Raw genomic sequence first — 16976 nt, 5'->3', positions numbered from 1 at the left:
TGCTTTGTTGTACACAGAAAGAAACAGAGCCTCTTTCAGGGGCAGCAGCCACAAAATTCTTCCCACTGAAGTTTTAGTGTTAAAATGGGGATTTTTATTAGAAGAAAACCATGGCTTAAAAAGAGTAACTTCCCATCCCCTTCTTACTTAGCACAGCTGTCTCTTTCACAATGATTAAGGTTTGTACTTTATAAAGGCTGTTATGATGTTGTCTGTTTATAATGAAACTCTGTTTTTGACTGCATGTTTGCAGTACAGTGTGGGGGTTGTGGAATTTTGCCATTGCTTTTTACTCTGTTCCAGACAACCTTAGTGTGTTTGATTTTGTTTGAAACCTAATTTCTTCTGATCAAATTCCAGCAATGACATGAGTGTGGGTTATTGCACTTGTTTGTGGACAATGTGAGCTGCAACTCCCTGTATTTGTTTGTTTTCATTTTCCTTGCAGAGCCAAGGCCAGTATGAGGTGTTCCCTGAGCAATGCTGGCCACAATGTCTCCATGGCCCACACAGCTGCCAAGGGGCTGTGCCCTAGGTACCCACATGAACAGATGTTTGAAGAGCATGTTTGAACAGATGTTTGAAGTGCCCTGACCTCTGCTGAAGCACACTTGCAAAACCTTGATTTTCCTCATCTGTAACTTGAGGGATGAGTCACTCATTTAGCAAAGAGCTGCAGCACTGGTTTGCTCTGCTGCCAAGAGTTGGAGAGGTAACAAGGGAGAGAGCAGGATCTTGGAGTGATCTACACTCACTTAATTGAAGTCCAATGACAGCCAGATTAACAGAGGAAGAAGTTTGAGGGAGACTCCTGAAGTTCAAACTGAAAATGTTGAGGGTTACTCACATTCTATTCCCCCACCTTTGCTGATAGGTCAGGGACCCCTTCCTGAGGGGAGGTGGCAAACAGCTAAGGGAAGTTAAATGGGTCAGTAGTAGCTATGACTGCTTGCAGCTGTTTGCCCTGTACATACAACTGCAGTGCTGATTCCTGTTACCTGTTGATGTCTCTTGCTTATAAACTCCTGATCAGTTGCTGAAACTGCTTTTGATGAAAAAATATGAAGTCCCATATAGAATTGGGAAAAAAAGAGTAAAAAAAAATGAAATGTCTAGGTTTACTGAGGATTAGTATTGCTTAGTCAGAAAAGCTTTTGGTAGGGCTTTTCAAAGATGCAACAAAAATTGCAGAGGTTTTAGACTGATGAAATTTCCTATGATGGTGCCTGGAGCTTTGTACTTTGTGATGATGAAGATTGAGTGGAAACTCCTCTGAGTGTGAAATAGGATAACAACATGCTTTTTGCAGTGTACTTGCAGTTGTTTATCCTCACAATGGAGTGCCTTTTTGGTTTGGTAGCTTTTCTACTTGCACTGTTGGATAGCTGATTTAAAAATAAAATAAAGAAATAATCCCCTCAACAAGAGTCTCTGTTGGGGACTGAAAAATCTTGTGAAAGGCACATTGGAAGAATGCTGTTCTAGACAGCATAATCTGGACTCTGCTTTAGGGGTATGTGATCAAGATGGGCAACTTCCCAGTGGTTGTAAAAAGATTTCAGGAAAGTGTAATCTCTGAACTATGATTAAATGCCTTCTGTGATACCTGTTGGAGCTCCTCCACTAATCTTAGGAAGGAAAGGTAAGATTCACTGATGAGAGGAACCATAGTGGATCATTTTAACAGGCCCATAGGCACAAGCTTAGCTGTGCCTAGGCTTTGAACAAAATTTAAAATATTCTTTGTCCTTGCTTCATAGCAATAGTATTTTCACACTTAAATGTCCCTGGTCACTTTACTTGTACTTGCTTTTGTAGTGGCTGCCCAAATCCAGCCTGAATTATATGAACTTGTGGAACTGGTAGTGTGATATAAGCTAAAAATATGCTAGACTGCATTAGAGCTGTATTTTTTTCTAGAGATAGTAAAACACGTAATTAAGAGTTTAGTTACTAACTTGATGATTAAAATTCAGCACATGTTTTATGTTTACTTGTTATAACTTATATAAATAAGTGTCTCTTACAGAGTTGGAAATGAGGTAGGTGGACTAAAGATTTTGCAATTTAAGTTGCAATTTAAGATAGTCCATAATTAGAATACTCTTCCAAATTGGTCCACACACATTCAGAAAACATGATGAGGAGCAGGAAGTAGAAGCTGCTAGGAAGATACTTTGTTTAAACTACTTGTGAATTTGTGGAAATAGCACCTTCAGGTAGTTAAGAGCTGTTGCATCCTGAGTTTATCCTATTGTACCCACTGTTGTGTGGGTACATCTAATTGTTCACTGTAGAGGAAGCAAGAAATTTTATAGTAATGTGTATGTTAGTACTTAGTTTTTGGTAACTATTTACTTAGAAAGTTACCTCTTGTGATTTATTTTTGCAATTCCCACAGCAGTGTGTTTGTGAAAGAAAAGTGTGAATAGTATTGAAAGTGCCATCGCTGGTTCATTCTGTGCTCATTCTCTTTTTGGATCTGCTTAGGGCCCTCAGAACAGTTTGGGTCAATGTTCCCTATCGATTGAGAATTACAGTACTTGGGGAAATATTTAGGAAACAATCGTCAATCATGTACATAATTAAAGGACTTAATAGAGGTGTATAATTCCTCCAGGTCCTTGTGTGGATTGTGATAAGAAACACTTAAAATCTGAGTAGAGCCTCCCTAAAAGCTTGGTTTTGGCTGGGTGCCATTCTGATTGTATCTGTGGTGTGAGGGAGGTGGAGAGGGTGGTGACCATTGCCATTCTACAAGGAGCTGCAAGGACCTGGCAACATGTAAGAAGCTCCAGTATCACTGCTGACATCACTGTGAAGAATGAGAATATTCTTGTTTTGTAGGTGCAGAATGTGAGCTTTGGTTTGCTCAGAGTTGTGCAGGAAGTCTGGTGTATGGAGGAAACTTCTGTGTAATGCAATCAGATTGTAAAGTGATTCTTCAGCCTGATTGTAAATGTATAAGAAGCAAAGGAAGAACATGAGAAAATACCAATATTTAATATCCTGTCTTTAATAGGTGGAGAAAATAAAGCATGGATTACTGGGCTTCATTACCATGTTCTGCTGAATTGCTGTTGTTGAACTCAGAAGATGAATATTAAATATTTGTCATTTTTGGAGATGGAGTGTTAAATGCACTACAAGTTCTAATAAGTCAAGCAAGATGGAAGCTGAGGCCTGCTTTAAAATATACATTTAGTGAAATTCAGCGTTCCCTGGTTTTCATGAGGCTTAAATGCTGGTCGATCTTTTCAAAGGATTTGCAGGACTACAGAAAATAAATTAGCCATGTTCCTTCATGGTCTTTAATTTAAATAGTGCTTACACATACGATATAGCTTTACCCATTAAAAAGTGAAGCTGCTTTTCTTGACAGCTGAAATTATAAAGTACCATAACATTGCAGAGTGGAAAATAGAAAAAATACACAACTTAATGAATTGCCTTTATTTTAAGTTAGTGTATAATTAATATTATTTAGAAAGTCAGAAAAGAGAGAATTCTTTTATATAAATCAAAAATAAGGCATTCAACTCAGCTAATGAGTTTTTGTGGTTTTCTAATCACATAAATCACTGTAAATATTATCCAAATGTATAATGTCAGATTATGTTGACCCTAACATTCATAGCAAAAATTGTCAGAATAGTTAGTGTTTTACTAATTTTTTTGTGAAATTTACTTACCACATTTAATTATTTCAGTCACACATTAAATTTTATGCCAGAACTTGACAATGCGTTATGAAGTCTTGTAATGGAGTCCATATTTTTATATATCTAATTTTTTTTGTTTGTCACTAAATTAGAAGTATTTGAATTAGTTTAATTTAGCAGAACATTTTAGGTAAAAGCATCTGCTGTAGGCACAGGTTTTAATTTGACAGTATTAAAATCTAAAAGCATTGCAGGTATTCTACTTGCATCCTATCAGTTCATGACTTGCACCTGACGGATGCCATACAGATTTTTGTCTCACAAGTTGATGCATTTCATTGTAATCCTACTGTGTGCTCATTAGCAACTATGATAGTGCAATTTGAAATAATTATTTAGAGATTTAATGCTTTCTGTATTATCACAGTTAATTCTTGCTTTCCAGGATAAATATCACAAAATTTTTCAATACCTTATAAAATCAGAAGAATTTCTTCTTTGTATGCTCAAAATATATGTTGTCTCATATGACATATACATAGATTTTCCTTCTTTTGCCTGTACTGGAGTGTAACACCATCAGGGACCCACATTTGACATTTTTGTTCTAATTCTTTGCTGTGTTGCTTTGGATTTTTGAAAAAATTTCTGTCAGTTATTGAAGATTTAGATTTGTATTAAATTAGTATGTCTTTAATGAACCATTGCCATTAAAAATGTAGCTGTTGGAATCAAGTAAGGCATATTCCAGGCATTGATGTTTTTCTAAGAATAGAAAGTCAGTACATTTTTGTGGTTGCCTCTGACCATTAAGATTGGAGGAAGGTTCTTGGAGAGAATTTCCAGCCAAGCCATGTACAGGTAATCAGACACTGCTCCTTTTCTTGCCACAGGGAGGCTCCTGTTTGGGCAGAGGGAAAAATTATCATTATGAAAGCAGGGGTAGCCCAGGCTTTTCGTTAAATAAAAAGCAGAAAACATAACTGTTCATATACAACTCTGATATAATTAGACTACAAGAGTGTTTTGATATCATAATTTGCAAACCCTTGCTCACCTGATGGTACTGGACGTGAACTGCTTGTGATTGTAGCCTTAAACTGGTAAAGAATATTTTTGGAATCAGGACTCACACATAGCATGATTTTTTAAACAGGATAAAAATGCAACACATGCACAGTTTTGCAGTCCATCAGCCTATTTTCTGATCTGCAGTTATGGTGAGATGGGAGTTCTGAAATATGGGTCAATTTATTGTAAGCATTACGTGAGCACCCCTTTTTTTGAGACTGAATTAATAGAACTGTAGAGGTTTATCTGTGCATCACAAGTGCAAGCTAATTTATGGAAGCTGTGTATAAGAAATGTGTCTGTAAATAAAAATTTATTCTGGAAAGGGCCTTTTTGGGGTAATTTTATTGGTGGCCTCTTTTCCTTGATGCAATTGCTTCATCACCAGGAAAGATTCATATTCAGTGCAGTCGCAGAGAACCATCAGTCCAGATGCAAGTCCTCCAGGAGGTACTTAAAAGATTACTTTTGTGCTCAGTGAATTAACACAAGGATTTCTGCAGCTTGAGTTCAGAATCCCATTACACATTTTTCTTAGAATCAAAACTCTTGCAACTCACAGGACAATGAGGTTGGCTGCTCTCGAATGTTCTTGTAAGAGTTCATTCAGACGGACTTGGCGGTAACTCTGATTAAAACACAACAGGGAAAAGAAGTTTTCTTCTTTCAGGTCAGTGATCCTCAGTTCTGGTGTCTTATAGACTTCTACACTCCCCCTTGCCTGCAAGATTTTCTGCTGCTGCTTTGGCAGCACTGAAAGCCAGGTCTGCTCTGGGGTCCAGAGTCTCAGCAATGGCAAAATATGAGGCTAAGCCACACTTTTTGATTAGTATAGTTGCATTAGGGCCACTCTAGTGGTTCACCCCATGTAAGGTTTCCTGGGGATAGGGATTATTTTTGTTCTGAACTTACTTTATGTTTGAGCTTAAGCCCTCAGAATTTTTATAACTTAACCACAAGTCACAGGGAACAAGAGACCAGGGTAGGTTTATGTAAGATATATATATCTTAACCAATTTTGTAAATTATTTTCTCTCTCCGGAGAAAGTAAAAAGCAGGTTTTTCTCCATTCAGACCTTAAATTTTCCTTCTCTACAGAAATTTCAGTGTTCTTGTACATGTTATATAGGTAAGAACCCTCATAATTTAGCCAGCTGTTACCTCATGAGAATCATCCTAGAACATCACCCTTTATCTGTGCTGCCAGGTTTTTCTCTGTTGAATTGTAAATGTCTTCTAATATCCTCTGTAAAATTCCCAGAACTACCCTACTTCTGAAGATAAAGGGGCATGTCTTTCCAGATGTGTAAGCTAAACTTTTTGTTGCTGTTCTTGTTTTACAGAGTAATTTGGCATTTTCATGTTGCTGACTCTTCAGCTTTTGAGGAATTTTTCTGGTTCCTTAATTAGTGACCTAGACAAGACCAAGCTTAATCACGTATTTTTTTTCTGTTGTATCTCACTGTTTCTGCACATAAGTGTCTGTGATTATATTCCTGTTGTCTTTTATACTGAGGTGTTTTAGGGGCTCTGACTCTCAATTTTTGATAATTTAAGGTGAGAATAATTCTAAGGTTTTCTGCTCATAGCTGACTACTATAACCTTATGCTGGTTATTAGCTGCATGAAGAGGGTAATACAGTGAGCAGTCAGTCTGTTTCACAGCTGCTGCATTCAGCAGTATAGTGTGTTATCTTAAATCATCATTGATCTCTGCTTGTGGTAATATATCAGGTTGTGACTTCTGGCAGCTCTGATCTCAGAGTCACAATCCTTGCTCTGCTGAGGAAGTTAACAGCACCATAAAGTGGAGATAACTAAACTCCCAATGTACTCAGGTTAATTCCAAAGGAACCATAACTAAAATTGCTAGATTGATTCTCTGGGTTGTAGGAGAACTTGTCTCTTAAGGGTGAAAGAGTTTGCATCCTTTTGTCACTGGCCTAATGAAGCCTGGTGGTTCATTGGTAAGAAGGTATTTTTCCGACATTTAATGAGCAGACTGGGCTGTAATTCACCCAGTGGCTCAGCCAGCACAGCCTTGAAATTCCTCTGAACTGCAGGAGAGCTTCTGCATGGTAAACTGGTTTAGTCTTCACCCTGCCATTGAGGTAAGAATTCATGCTTAACCCTGCCTTTGGAGAAATTTCTAGCCTTAGTTGAAGTGTCTAGATGCAGTTCTAAATTGCCCAAAGTGGTGAATGTTTGGAACTGCACCCTTTAAGAAATTCAAAACTCCAAAACAGTGGAGCCATTTAATAAACCTCAGCAGACCTAATTAGCTCAGGCTCAGTGCAGTAACTGTGTGGCTTCTGGTTCAGAGGTGGTTTTCATCTGGCTGGCTTTGATGTGGGCAGATCTTCTCATCAGCCTGGAACATACTGTGTAAACATGCCAAGGTCTGAGAGAGCTCTATAATGCACTCAAAACACACCTCTGCAGTGTTTACAGTATAAATCCAATCTGTAAATATCAAATACAGGTTTGTACATGTCATGTTCCTAATGCCATATCTGGTATTTCACTTTTACTGACTAATCACTTCAAACATCTGGTGGGTGAGAAAAGGTACATATGTAAAAAGGTAGGTGAGGCTTTACCTTCTCCTTGAATGCTTCCAGCTCTGCATCTGTAATTTTCCATGGAGTCTCTCGCTTTAATTTCTCAGCAGTTGTTATATCTTTGCAGCTTTCATGGAGGCGATATGGTTCAATCATCTCTTCAAAGAATTTCCAGCTGAAACAGGAATCACAAAGGAGGCCTTGCTGCAGGGTATGAACTTACTAACTTATTTCACAGTCACTGTATGACAGTCCTCCCTGATAATAATTATAACTGAAAAACATGCAAAATCTTAAACTGTTCTCTGCTACATTGTGCCCCAAGTTATATCTGTGCCACTTCTGTATGTTTGAGTTATTTGAGGAAAATTAAAAGGTTATTTGAGGATAATTAAACACTGCATTTAGCAGAGAATTTTCTGCATTGTCCTGGTTCTAGCAAAAATAGTGAAATGAGTTTTACAGTAACTCCAAACTGCAGTATATTGGTTACTAATATTAACAATGAAGATGGGTCTCCTTATGAATACTGAACTTTTTATTATTGTTTCAGCACTAGCTGAACCAATCACCTCACTGATATGGTTTTACTGATGGTTTTAATGCAATGGATGAACAGGTGATACACATTGCCTGTGAAAAGGGGCTGCAAGAAACACTGTGGGATTTTTTGCTATATGTTCAGATTTTCTCTCTAAATTTCAAGTTGTTTCTTGAACTTTTGAATGTTTTCATCTGGAGAATCTTATTGTCCTTCTGTACTTCCTTGCTTGTCCATTGTTGAATATTTCTAGTATCCCACAGAGACATCAGGGAGTTTCTTTTGTATGGATGTGAGTGCATTTCTCTGAGCACTTGGTGCTGACAACCTTGCTGTGAAGTGAAGTGGGAGACTGGGCGCAGGCTGGCCTTGGCTGTATGGCCAGGAAGCCAAGAGATGGGTTAAAGGCCGTGATATGCAGCATTTAGTGTTGTTCTTGCTAAGCATTCAGAGTTTGTCAACATCCTTACTGTCTGTTTCAGTATGTAAAATAGAGATAATCCTCTTATTATTAATAAAATAGATGGGGTGCCAGCTAAGAGACAGATCCAGGGGTCTATCTGGCAAGTGTCTGGCATATAACTCACTTGTTCAGTTCAAATAGTGCTGATACAGCAAGTATGTGTGTTATGTTAATGCCAGATATTAATTCTTTTGATAGCTTTTATTTATGTAAAATCACTGCATTGTACTGGAGGAAAAACAAGATATGTATTGCACAGTTCTTTATATGATTATAAATATTATTTGAGAGCTCAAGAAGACATTAAAGGGGACTTTAGGTATCTAGTTATAAAATCTTTATATACTTTAGTTGCATTTCTTCAGTCAAAATCTCCAGTGGTCCATAGAAACCCTGGTGAATCCTGTATTGTTTTTGCAAAGTTCTGTGTGTGTGTGTGTAGAAATGGGACACAGAATGATTAAGAGCCTAACCAGGGATTGCACTTGAACCCAGAGGAAAAGTTTTGATTGGAGTAAGGGATGGGATGGAAGAGAGTACAGCGAGGTGGGCACATTTTCAGAGGAACAGTACTGTGAATTGAATATAGGATTTACTTATTCCCTGAACAGCCTCCTATATACTTTTGTCTACATAAGCAGAACAAATAGATTATTTCTATGGAGATATGTTTTAGAAAACACAGACTTTAAGTTTTGGTTTGTTTCTTTTTATTTAGCTAACACAGTTGGAGGTGGAGCTTCTTGAGCACTGTTTTACCAACTTCCTAACCTCTGCTTAAAAGCATTAATTCTGTAGATAAGTTATTTTTAAAACTAATAAGCCTTCATTATATCTGATTGATAGAGGAGCATTATAATATTGTCCTCGTGGGACAGAGGAAGTATGCTTGTGTTTGACCAGAAAAATGTTAACGAATTTATTGTAAAACCCAGAAGGCAGAGTTGACAGCATTGGCAAGTTTACAGGAGAACTGTGACTGCCTGGAGTTTATTGCAACCTAAATAAATATGTGAAGTCATCTTAAAATGTCTGTTAAATTTAGTGGCTCTTAATTATGCTGTCTAATTAGTCTTTACAACATAAAGAAAAAGATTACACATGGTTTTCACCCTTTGTGATTGTTAAGGGGTTCTTTTCTTTTTCCTGCTCTTGATACTTAGAAAATTATTACAGTGAAGTGAAAGTGTTATTTTTTGTGTTGTGATTTTTTTTTGTTTTGTTCTTGTTGTTTTTAATTTTCAACATAAAATAAATGAGCTCTAGTTAAAGGCTGGCTGCTAAATAATAGATTTTGGTAATGCTTCTTACCTCTCTTTGTTGGGCTTTATATTGATATCACAAATGATATTAATATCAGCAAATTTTATTCTGAATTTGCTTAGGAGTGAAGCCATCCTGAAAACAAAAGAGAGAATGTTTTACCACTGTACTTCTGAGTGCCTTGTATCAAAGAACACTTGTAAATCAGTTAGACAGCTGCATTTTATATCTTATCTTTAACTATATGACAAATACTATACAATGACTATATGACAAATTACTTTAAGTGCTTTAGTGTTTCAGTTTCTAATTACAGAACAGGATTAATGTGATTGCTGTAGCATAATTCGTTTAACTGATGATTGATGAAAATCACAAAATAAAAATAAATTAATAGCAGACAGAGGGGAGGGTGTTTACATTTTGGGAAAACAATAGTACTTTAAGTATTCCCAAAGGCTTGAGTTATAAAGGAAGAATATTCAATATACTGTAGGTCAGAATTCTCCAATACTTATGAAGGCTTCTGTTACTGTGTTACTGTCACAATGCTTTGGATGGAGTTTTACAGTACTGGTAGTGCATGTGTTGGTGAAAATTTGGTCCAGAATGTTGATGTCCAATACTTCTAAGAATCTTGTTAATCTTTTTACTTTTGAATTTATATTGATCTACTCACATGTTCATAAAAGAAAATACTTTGCTTTTCTGCCCTAGTTGGCAGAAGGAATAGTTTATGGGTTTTTGTGTGATTATGCTGAGGATAGGGAGGTTTAATTAGGTCAGTTTTGTTTTTGTTTGAACAATGGTTGGGTTCTTGTGTTTTTTTCCCACACCTCTTCTCCCACCTCCTGTTTTGTTTCTATTTTTAGTATGTAAGCTTTGGATTTTGAAAAGGTTAGAGAGTTCCTAGGAGCAAACCACGGTAAAAATACATATTTGTTTATGACCTGAGAGTTTACTCTTTAAAAATGTATTTATATTAAAAGAACATCCTGCTTCTATAAATCTTGATTCCCTTGTGGCAATCCCTGTTTTGAACATGAAAAAGAGCAAAATCTCAACTTCTGTGGAAAGGTTCTAATATCTGGGGAATTACATGCTAGTGAAAGTCCAGCTAAATTTGACTTCTGAATTCAAACGACATGGCTGAACTTGTACTTGGGTGATTTTATATTAGACCTGCCTAGGGAATGGAGGAATCACCCAGCCCAGATTTGTCTCTCTGAAGGCTTTTGCATGTGGCAGGTAGGTCTTGTTTTGAGGAAAGCTGGGGTTTAGGTGGCAATACAGACACACGCCATTTTCTTGGGGACAAACTGGGTCTTTGTCAGCTGTCCTGATCATGCTGTTTACTCTGGCTTTTGTGGGACAAGCAGTGTGTGCAGGCGTTAGAACTGCCTCTGTGGAATCTGTATGTTTTGACAAGTCCCATTTGGTGTCAAAACTTCCTACTTCCAGCAAAATCAGGTGACTCGAGGGTTGAGGTTCAGGAGCCTGTTTGCAGTCCTGAACAGCCAGGACTGGGCAGGCTCTGGACAGGGAGCAGAGAACACTTCCCAGAAGGTCCTTGAGCAGCCCTAGGGCCTTTTCTACCCAGTTATAGGGATAGTTTGTACAAACCCTTGTGAATGTCTTCTGCAGAAGTACATTAACGTTAGGGTACTGTTTAAAACTGATGGAACCACAGTGGAGTAAAGTTTACTCTGTGTTCCCTTTTGCTTTATGGGAACACCCTGTGGCAGCTGTCTTTCCAAGGCACTGTGTTGTAATCCTAGTGAAGCTGGTGATTCTAACTCCTGTCCTTACACCCCTCTCACTTGTTTGCCAGTAGAGTTTTGGTTGGAGATGTTTTTAACTCTCTACACGGTGCTTCTGCTCTTTGTTAAGCAGTCACTGACTTTCATCCCAAACTGAGCAGCTTCCACTGGTGGTGAAATGGCTGTGCCTGTAATGTGTAAAGTGCTGAGGAAGGAAAGGTCCTCCATGCAGTGGTGATAAAAATAAGTTTGTATTAGTACCTTTCATTTGCTCAAAGGCAAATGATGATTATGAAATCTAGACTTCATTAAAAACACTTGAATAAAATCAGCTGGCCTTAAAGTTGATTTACTTGCTCTTTAACATCTTTGTATTTTACCACAGTTAATCACATTTATGTGAGCTATCTGTCTATGTTATTTGCATGTGAGAGCTTCATGTGCAATTTGACTTCCTGTTACCTGGACAATCTCATGTAAATCCCATAAAAGTCATTATATTCTCATTAGAGAGTACAAACTGCTCTTCTCAGAGAAGGGAATATGAGCTATTAATAGGGAAAAGTGCTGAATGTGAGTTTCCTTTGGTAATCACCATTTGCAGAGCTTTAAGGGCTATGACATAAGCTTAACACCTCTCAATCTAGTACTTTTTTTGATGCTGCCCACAGTACAACAAATCAGCTGAAGAATTCCCACCTTCCTGCTGTATATGCATTATATTCAGCATCAATTCAAACTCTTTGAACAAGCGAGACAAAGTTATATTTACACTAGTTTTTCTTCTTCAATTCTGTTGACTTTTCCTCCAGTGAAGATCCTTAATTTACAATTCTTCCACTTCTTCCTAATAGTTAGAATGTAAGGAATTAGGATTGTTAGACCTGGAAGAACATAGAAAATTGGAGGAATATCAAATTAGTGCATTGTGTTGTAAAAATTCCATCTTTCACTTCAGCAGCATTGGATGTAAGTTAATTTAAAAACATTTCATAAACATAAAATTGATTATGTAAGCTTTATAAAACCCACTTTTATGGAACTTCCCAAGTCTGTTTTTATATTTGGTAACAGAGAAATCTCTCTCCCTGTGATTCTTACTCAAATTCCTTACCTCCATCATCGAACAACCACCAAATGTCAATTGTACCTTTTCCTTGCTTCTTTTTAAATTGAGTGCTGGCTTCTAGCAGCCTCTGATTGAATTCACCCACATGCATTGACTGCATGGTGTTAATGGTGCTCTCTGTAATGAGAAAGAAAAAATGTGGAAGGATGTCTGATAAGTGAGGCAGTAAGTAGCTTTAGGGAGCCAAATGAGGGAAAGCTTCAAGAAAATGAACTGGTTCTGACATAATTTCTGTCCTTTAAATCTGAAAAAAAAAGGTACAGAGCAGATGCTTTGGACTTTTAATTTTCTCATACACAGAGAAACCAAAGCTTGTGTAACACATTGTCACTAGATTATAACATTTTTGAAAAAGGTTACCTGATTACTTGTTCTCTGTCTCTTTTTAGTTATTATAAAATTCACCAGGACCTTAAAAATCAAGTGGGGAATATCTGATAGATTTTAGAAGTAAATGTGTCATTTTGCATCATTTACAAGCTCAGCTGTCTTATAAAATACAGAGCTCCCTGAAAAGCACAGTCACAGTGGATGAAATGAGCTGATGGGGTACAGGGGGAGCATAGGTGAAGCTGGAAGTTAGAAAACACAAGCACATATGGCTGTTTCCCTATGGTGACATGGTCACTGCTAATTGGAAATAAATTTTGATTATTGCTGTTTGCTTGGCTGGCTTTGAAAGATACAGTCTTGACTCTAGTAACAATACCTTCTCTCATTCTACCTTTTTGGCCCTGTGGCTTTATTACTGCTTCTCTTTCAATTATTTCAAAGAGATGGTGTCAGAGCAGTATTCTAAGTGGAAGAAAAAGGCTTCTTTAGAGGTTTTACTCTGATCTGCTATTATTGGGGCTATTTATTAACAATCTATCTAATACAGGTAGCCAAAATGTGTAATATTTATCTACTCTATGCATTTCTCAACGAAATCAAAAAGGGAAGTTGAAACATGGGTATGCACTCTTGGTGGAACTGTCATAAAATGTGTTCAACTGAAACAAAATTGACTGAATCCTGCCAGCTGAAGAATAGTGGCATTTTATGCTCCCAGTCTCTAGACCTTCCTGGCAGCTGGTGGGAGTTGCATGCACAGCCAGATGTAATAGTCTCTCTGCAGGTAAAAACTCTCAAAATACATGTCTGTGTACAAGCATGGCTTCAGGTGGGTCATTATCATTACGACCTAGCAGTTGTGAAATGAGACCTTAAATTGGGTCTGTATCAGTTTACTGTATCTGAAATGTAATATTGACTTCATCACCTACACATTTAAGTTATGTTTTCATTAGTTATTTGACAGTATGCTGTATATGTACTTTCAGTACTTTTACCACCTTCACTTTTGCATTTTTATGAAATTATGCTTAGAATATAGAGCAGTTGTGCTATTTTTATATTTTTTTCAGCTGTGTACTGGGTTTGTGTGTACATTAAGTAAAGTAAGATTGCTTGTTCCCTGCATATTGTGCATATGTTCCAATTTTCTTTAGAGAAGAGGAAAAAAGGCATCTGTTTAAAAGCTTAAAACACCCTATTAAAAAGAAAAAGAAAGCAACCCCAAAACCCCCCAACCAACTAGTTCTGTATTCCTCAAACTTGAATAACCATATTCTATTTTTGACAAGTAGAAGTGAACGTAAGCTGAGCTGAGAAGTTTATCTAGCAAATGAGGGGAAATGAGTTGTAGGCAGTGTGTCTTATGAGCAGAGGATGTCACTGTGCTGCATTACAAGCTTGTGGCCACCACTCTTTGTACAAGCAAGGTTCTGTTCCGGGGCTCCTCAGGAGTTTTTGGCTCGGAGTAGAGTCCAGTTTGCATATTGATGAAAGCGTGATGCATTGAAGCATTGAGGGTAAGTTGTCATTTTGGAACTTACCCTTCTTTGTTTCATGTTTTGAGATATTCAGTGTGCTGGCTTTTTTGAAGAATCCACAGATGCCCCTTTTTCCTTCTTCAAAATCATTTTCTTTAATGGTGGCTTCCAGTGCCAATCTCTCCTGCTCCAGCTTCTCTAATTCCTCTGTATATGAGAAAAAGTAAGACAACTGGTAACACATTGCTGTCTTTTAAATTAAATCCCTTACTGAACTAATGGTGATGATGTAACTGGTGTTGTGGTACTTTGTAGACAATGTAAAGCTGCTGGTATGAAAATTTCTTTTAGAATGCTCTTTCTTTGCAAACCTGTAGGGAGAAGGAAGCTGAATTCACCTCTGGAAGTCCTAGCTTGGGGTGCCTGTGCCTACAGCACTGTGGTGTGCCAGCTGCTCTCAGGTTGTCTCTTCCCAATCAAATTCAGCATTATGACATCTTACAGTTACATGAGATATTATTTATTGAGTTATGTTTGTGGATGTTTAGTTGGTTTCTTTAGCCAAGAATTTGAAAAGACATTAGGAAAGCTCTTCTCCTACACTGAGGAAGCTGAGGTATTTAGTTTCAGCCTGTGGGTCTCTTTTCTTAGAAAAAAGTCTCCTGGTTTGTACTTTGAGATTCTGAGAAATACGTAAGGATCCTGAATATACAATGATTCTCCATGCAGAAATATTTTTCATGATTTAATTTTTTGAGCATTGGCTGCAAAAATGTCAGATTTAGCTAATCAATTCTATAAACTTAGTAATACAGAAGAACAATTTAATCTTAGCAATATTAGACTTTTGCTGAGAAAACGGTACCATGTGTTATTGTGGAATATATTATGGTGAGGCACTAATTAATATGATCCAGGCATTTGCCTGCAGAAAGCTTTTTTCATAAAGAAATCAATTTGAGTAACACATTAAGTAAATACGAGGTAAGTTCATTTAAGACTTTGTATTAAAAAAGTAGAATAAATCTCACTAGCTAGACATTATTACCTCTGTTAGCACTCTCAGTTGCCAATGGAAAGATTATACTTTCTTTTACTTTTTTAATCAATGACAGTCACATACTTCAGATTATTAGACATGTAGATAGCCACGAACTTCATGGTTACTCAAAACTAAAATTATAGCTTTTCTATTGAACAGAATGCTGTACCAAGTGTAAGAGAACACAATGATCATTGTTTTCCACTACAAATCTGCTTCAAAATATTTCTTTGTATTTGAGGCTCCCCCCTTAATTCTTTCTGACTCCTTCTGTCAACACTTGGAGAACATTAGCTCGTTTGTAAGATTGCAGAGTTGTTTTTCACTGTATTTTTACAAGTGTTCCAATGACTGTATATTTTGAGCACTCAGTTGCTGAGTCGCATCACGCAGAGATAGGCAGGTATCTCTCAGAAATCACCAGAGAGAGAAAAGCTTTCTGAGTCCCTGTAGTTTTGCCCCGTGGGTCTCCAAGCACGTCAATCTGCCAGTGGCGAGTGAGTGTTCATCTACCCTTGTTCCTGTAAGGAGTCCCTGGCGCCTTTTAATTCTGCGGGGTGATTTGCCTCGGGGTCAGGTGCGTTACCTGATGGTGCCGCCGCGGTAGCGGGGCTGTGCCGGCGGGCGGGCAGCAGGCGGCAGCAGAGAGCCGCGGGCCCGGCGGGGAGAGCCGGCCGCTGGAAATGCGGGGGATTGTTCCCCCGCCGCCCTGTGGGCTTGGCTCCCGAAATGGTTGTGCTGTGGCGGAAGGTGTTCCCTTTCCCCTGAGATATGCACGGCTAACCTAAGGAAGAATGAACAAAAAGGGGGGAGAGGGAACTGATGTTTACTGCGGCTTTCGGATTGTTGTGTGGGTGGGAGCTCGGAGTTGCACGGCGATGTAGCAGAAGTGCAGCTTCCCGTTATCCGGGTGTCCCAGAGACAGCATTTGATAGAGGAAGGTGTGCCAAGACCAGGAAGGAAACGTGCAGCATAGTAACTGGTTGCTGTGGCACAAATATGATTTTATTGCTTTAGTCTGTGCCTGTGCTGGAACTGCTTTGGGAGTTGAGTTCTCTGGTGTGCAGAGCCCCTTAATATAGGATGCTTGGGCTTCTGTCACTGGCAGTGATCAGTGAGGATTCAGGCAGGATTTAAACTGCACAAGCAAGGATGAACTGTGGAAGTTGTGAGTGTAGGAACTGTTCTAGAAAGCAAATGGTGACTCTTACGAGTGTCAGAGTCCTTCTTATGCAGTGCATCTAACCAGCAGAGATATTCAGCTGTCGAGTCACCACATACCTTGAACCTGAAGAACCTGAGATATATCAAATCCTTGGCTAATTCTGACGATAATTACGCCAAGCTCAAAATCAAAGGCATCACTGGAAAGAAAGAAAGAAAAAGAAGAGTAAACATGATTTTATGTTGTGCATGTTGATGAGGAAAGCTGTTTTGAAAAGATCCGTGAAAGTGTTCACAGGGAAGACAGACTAGGTAAAAGTGCAGAAGGAATTGTCCCAGATTAATTTCTAGTACTTAACTTATCTTCCCTTATTAAAAAAAAAAAAAGGTTTGATTGGGCATGGAAACAGATCAGCTATTCCTGAAATGGGTCTTTCAGACAGCACTTTTTTAGGAACTAGGTTGCCATAGGATAATTTTTTTCTCTGTTCTCTGAAGAAATAACA

The 16976-nt window shown here is 38.1% G+C and overlaps 1 protein-coding gene across 2 annotated transcripts in view; it reads right to left on the bottom strand.

The window, feature by feature from the left end:
• Window positions 1–4427: 4427 nt before the first annotated feature.
• Window positions 4428–16976, bottom strand: part of SLC12A1 (solute carrier family 12 member 1) — a 43911-nt gene continuing 31362 nt past the window's right edge. For both annotated transcript variants that reach the window (XM_062501780.1, XM_062501781.1), the window contains exons 19-26: window positions 16588–16670; window positions 14328–14471; window positions 12436–12567; window positions 12094–12205; window positions 9610–9696; window positions 7334–7469; window positions 5294–5361; window positions 4428–4563 (exon numbers count right to left, since the gene is read on the bottom strand). In XM_062501780.1, the coding sequence (XP_062357764.1) occupies window positions 4428–4563; window positions 5294–5361; window positions 7334–7469; window positions 9610–9696; window positions 12094–12205; window positions 12436–12567; window positions 14328–14471; window positions 16588–16670 (898 nt within the window). The remainder of the gene's footprint in view (window positions 4564–5293; window positions 5362–7333; window positions 7470–9609; window positions 9697–12093; window positions 12206–12435; window positions 12568–14327; window positions 14472–16587; window positions 16671–16976) is intronic.

This window comes from Cinclus cinclus, chromosome 13 (genome assembly GCF_963662255.1).
Source record: "Cinclus cinclus chromosome 13, bCinCin1.1, whole genome shotgun sequence".
NCBI lineage: Eukaryota > Metazoa > Chordata > Aves > Passeriformes > Cinclidae > Cinclus > Cinclus cinclus.
The sequence above is the reverse complement of the archived record's forward strand: the minus strand, read 5'-3'. Positions and strand labels throughout refer to the sequence as shown.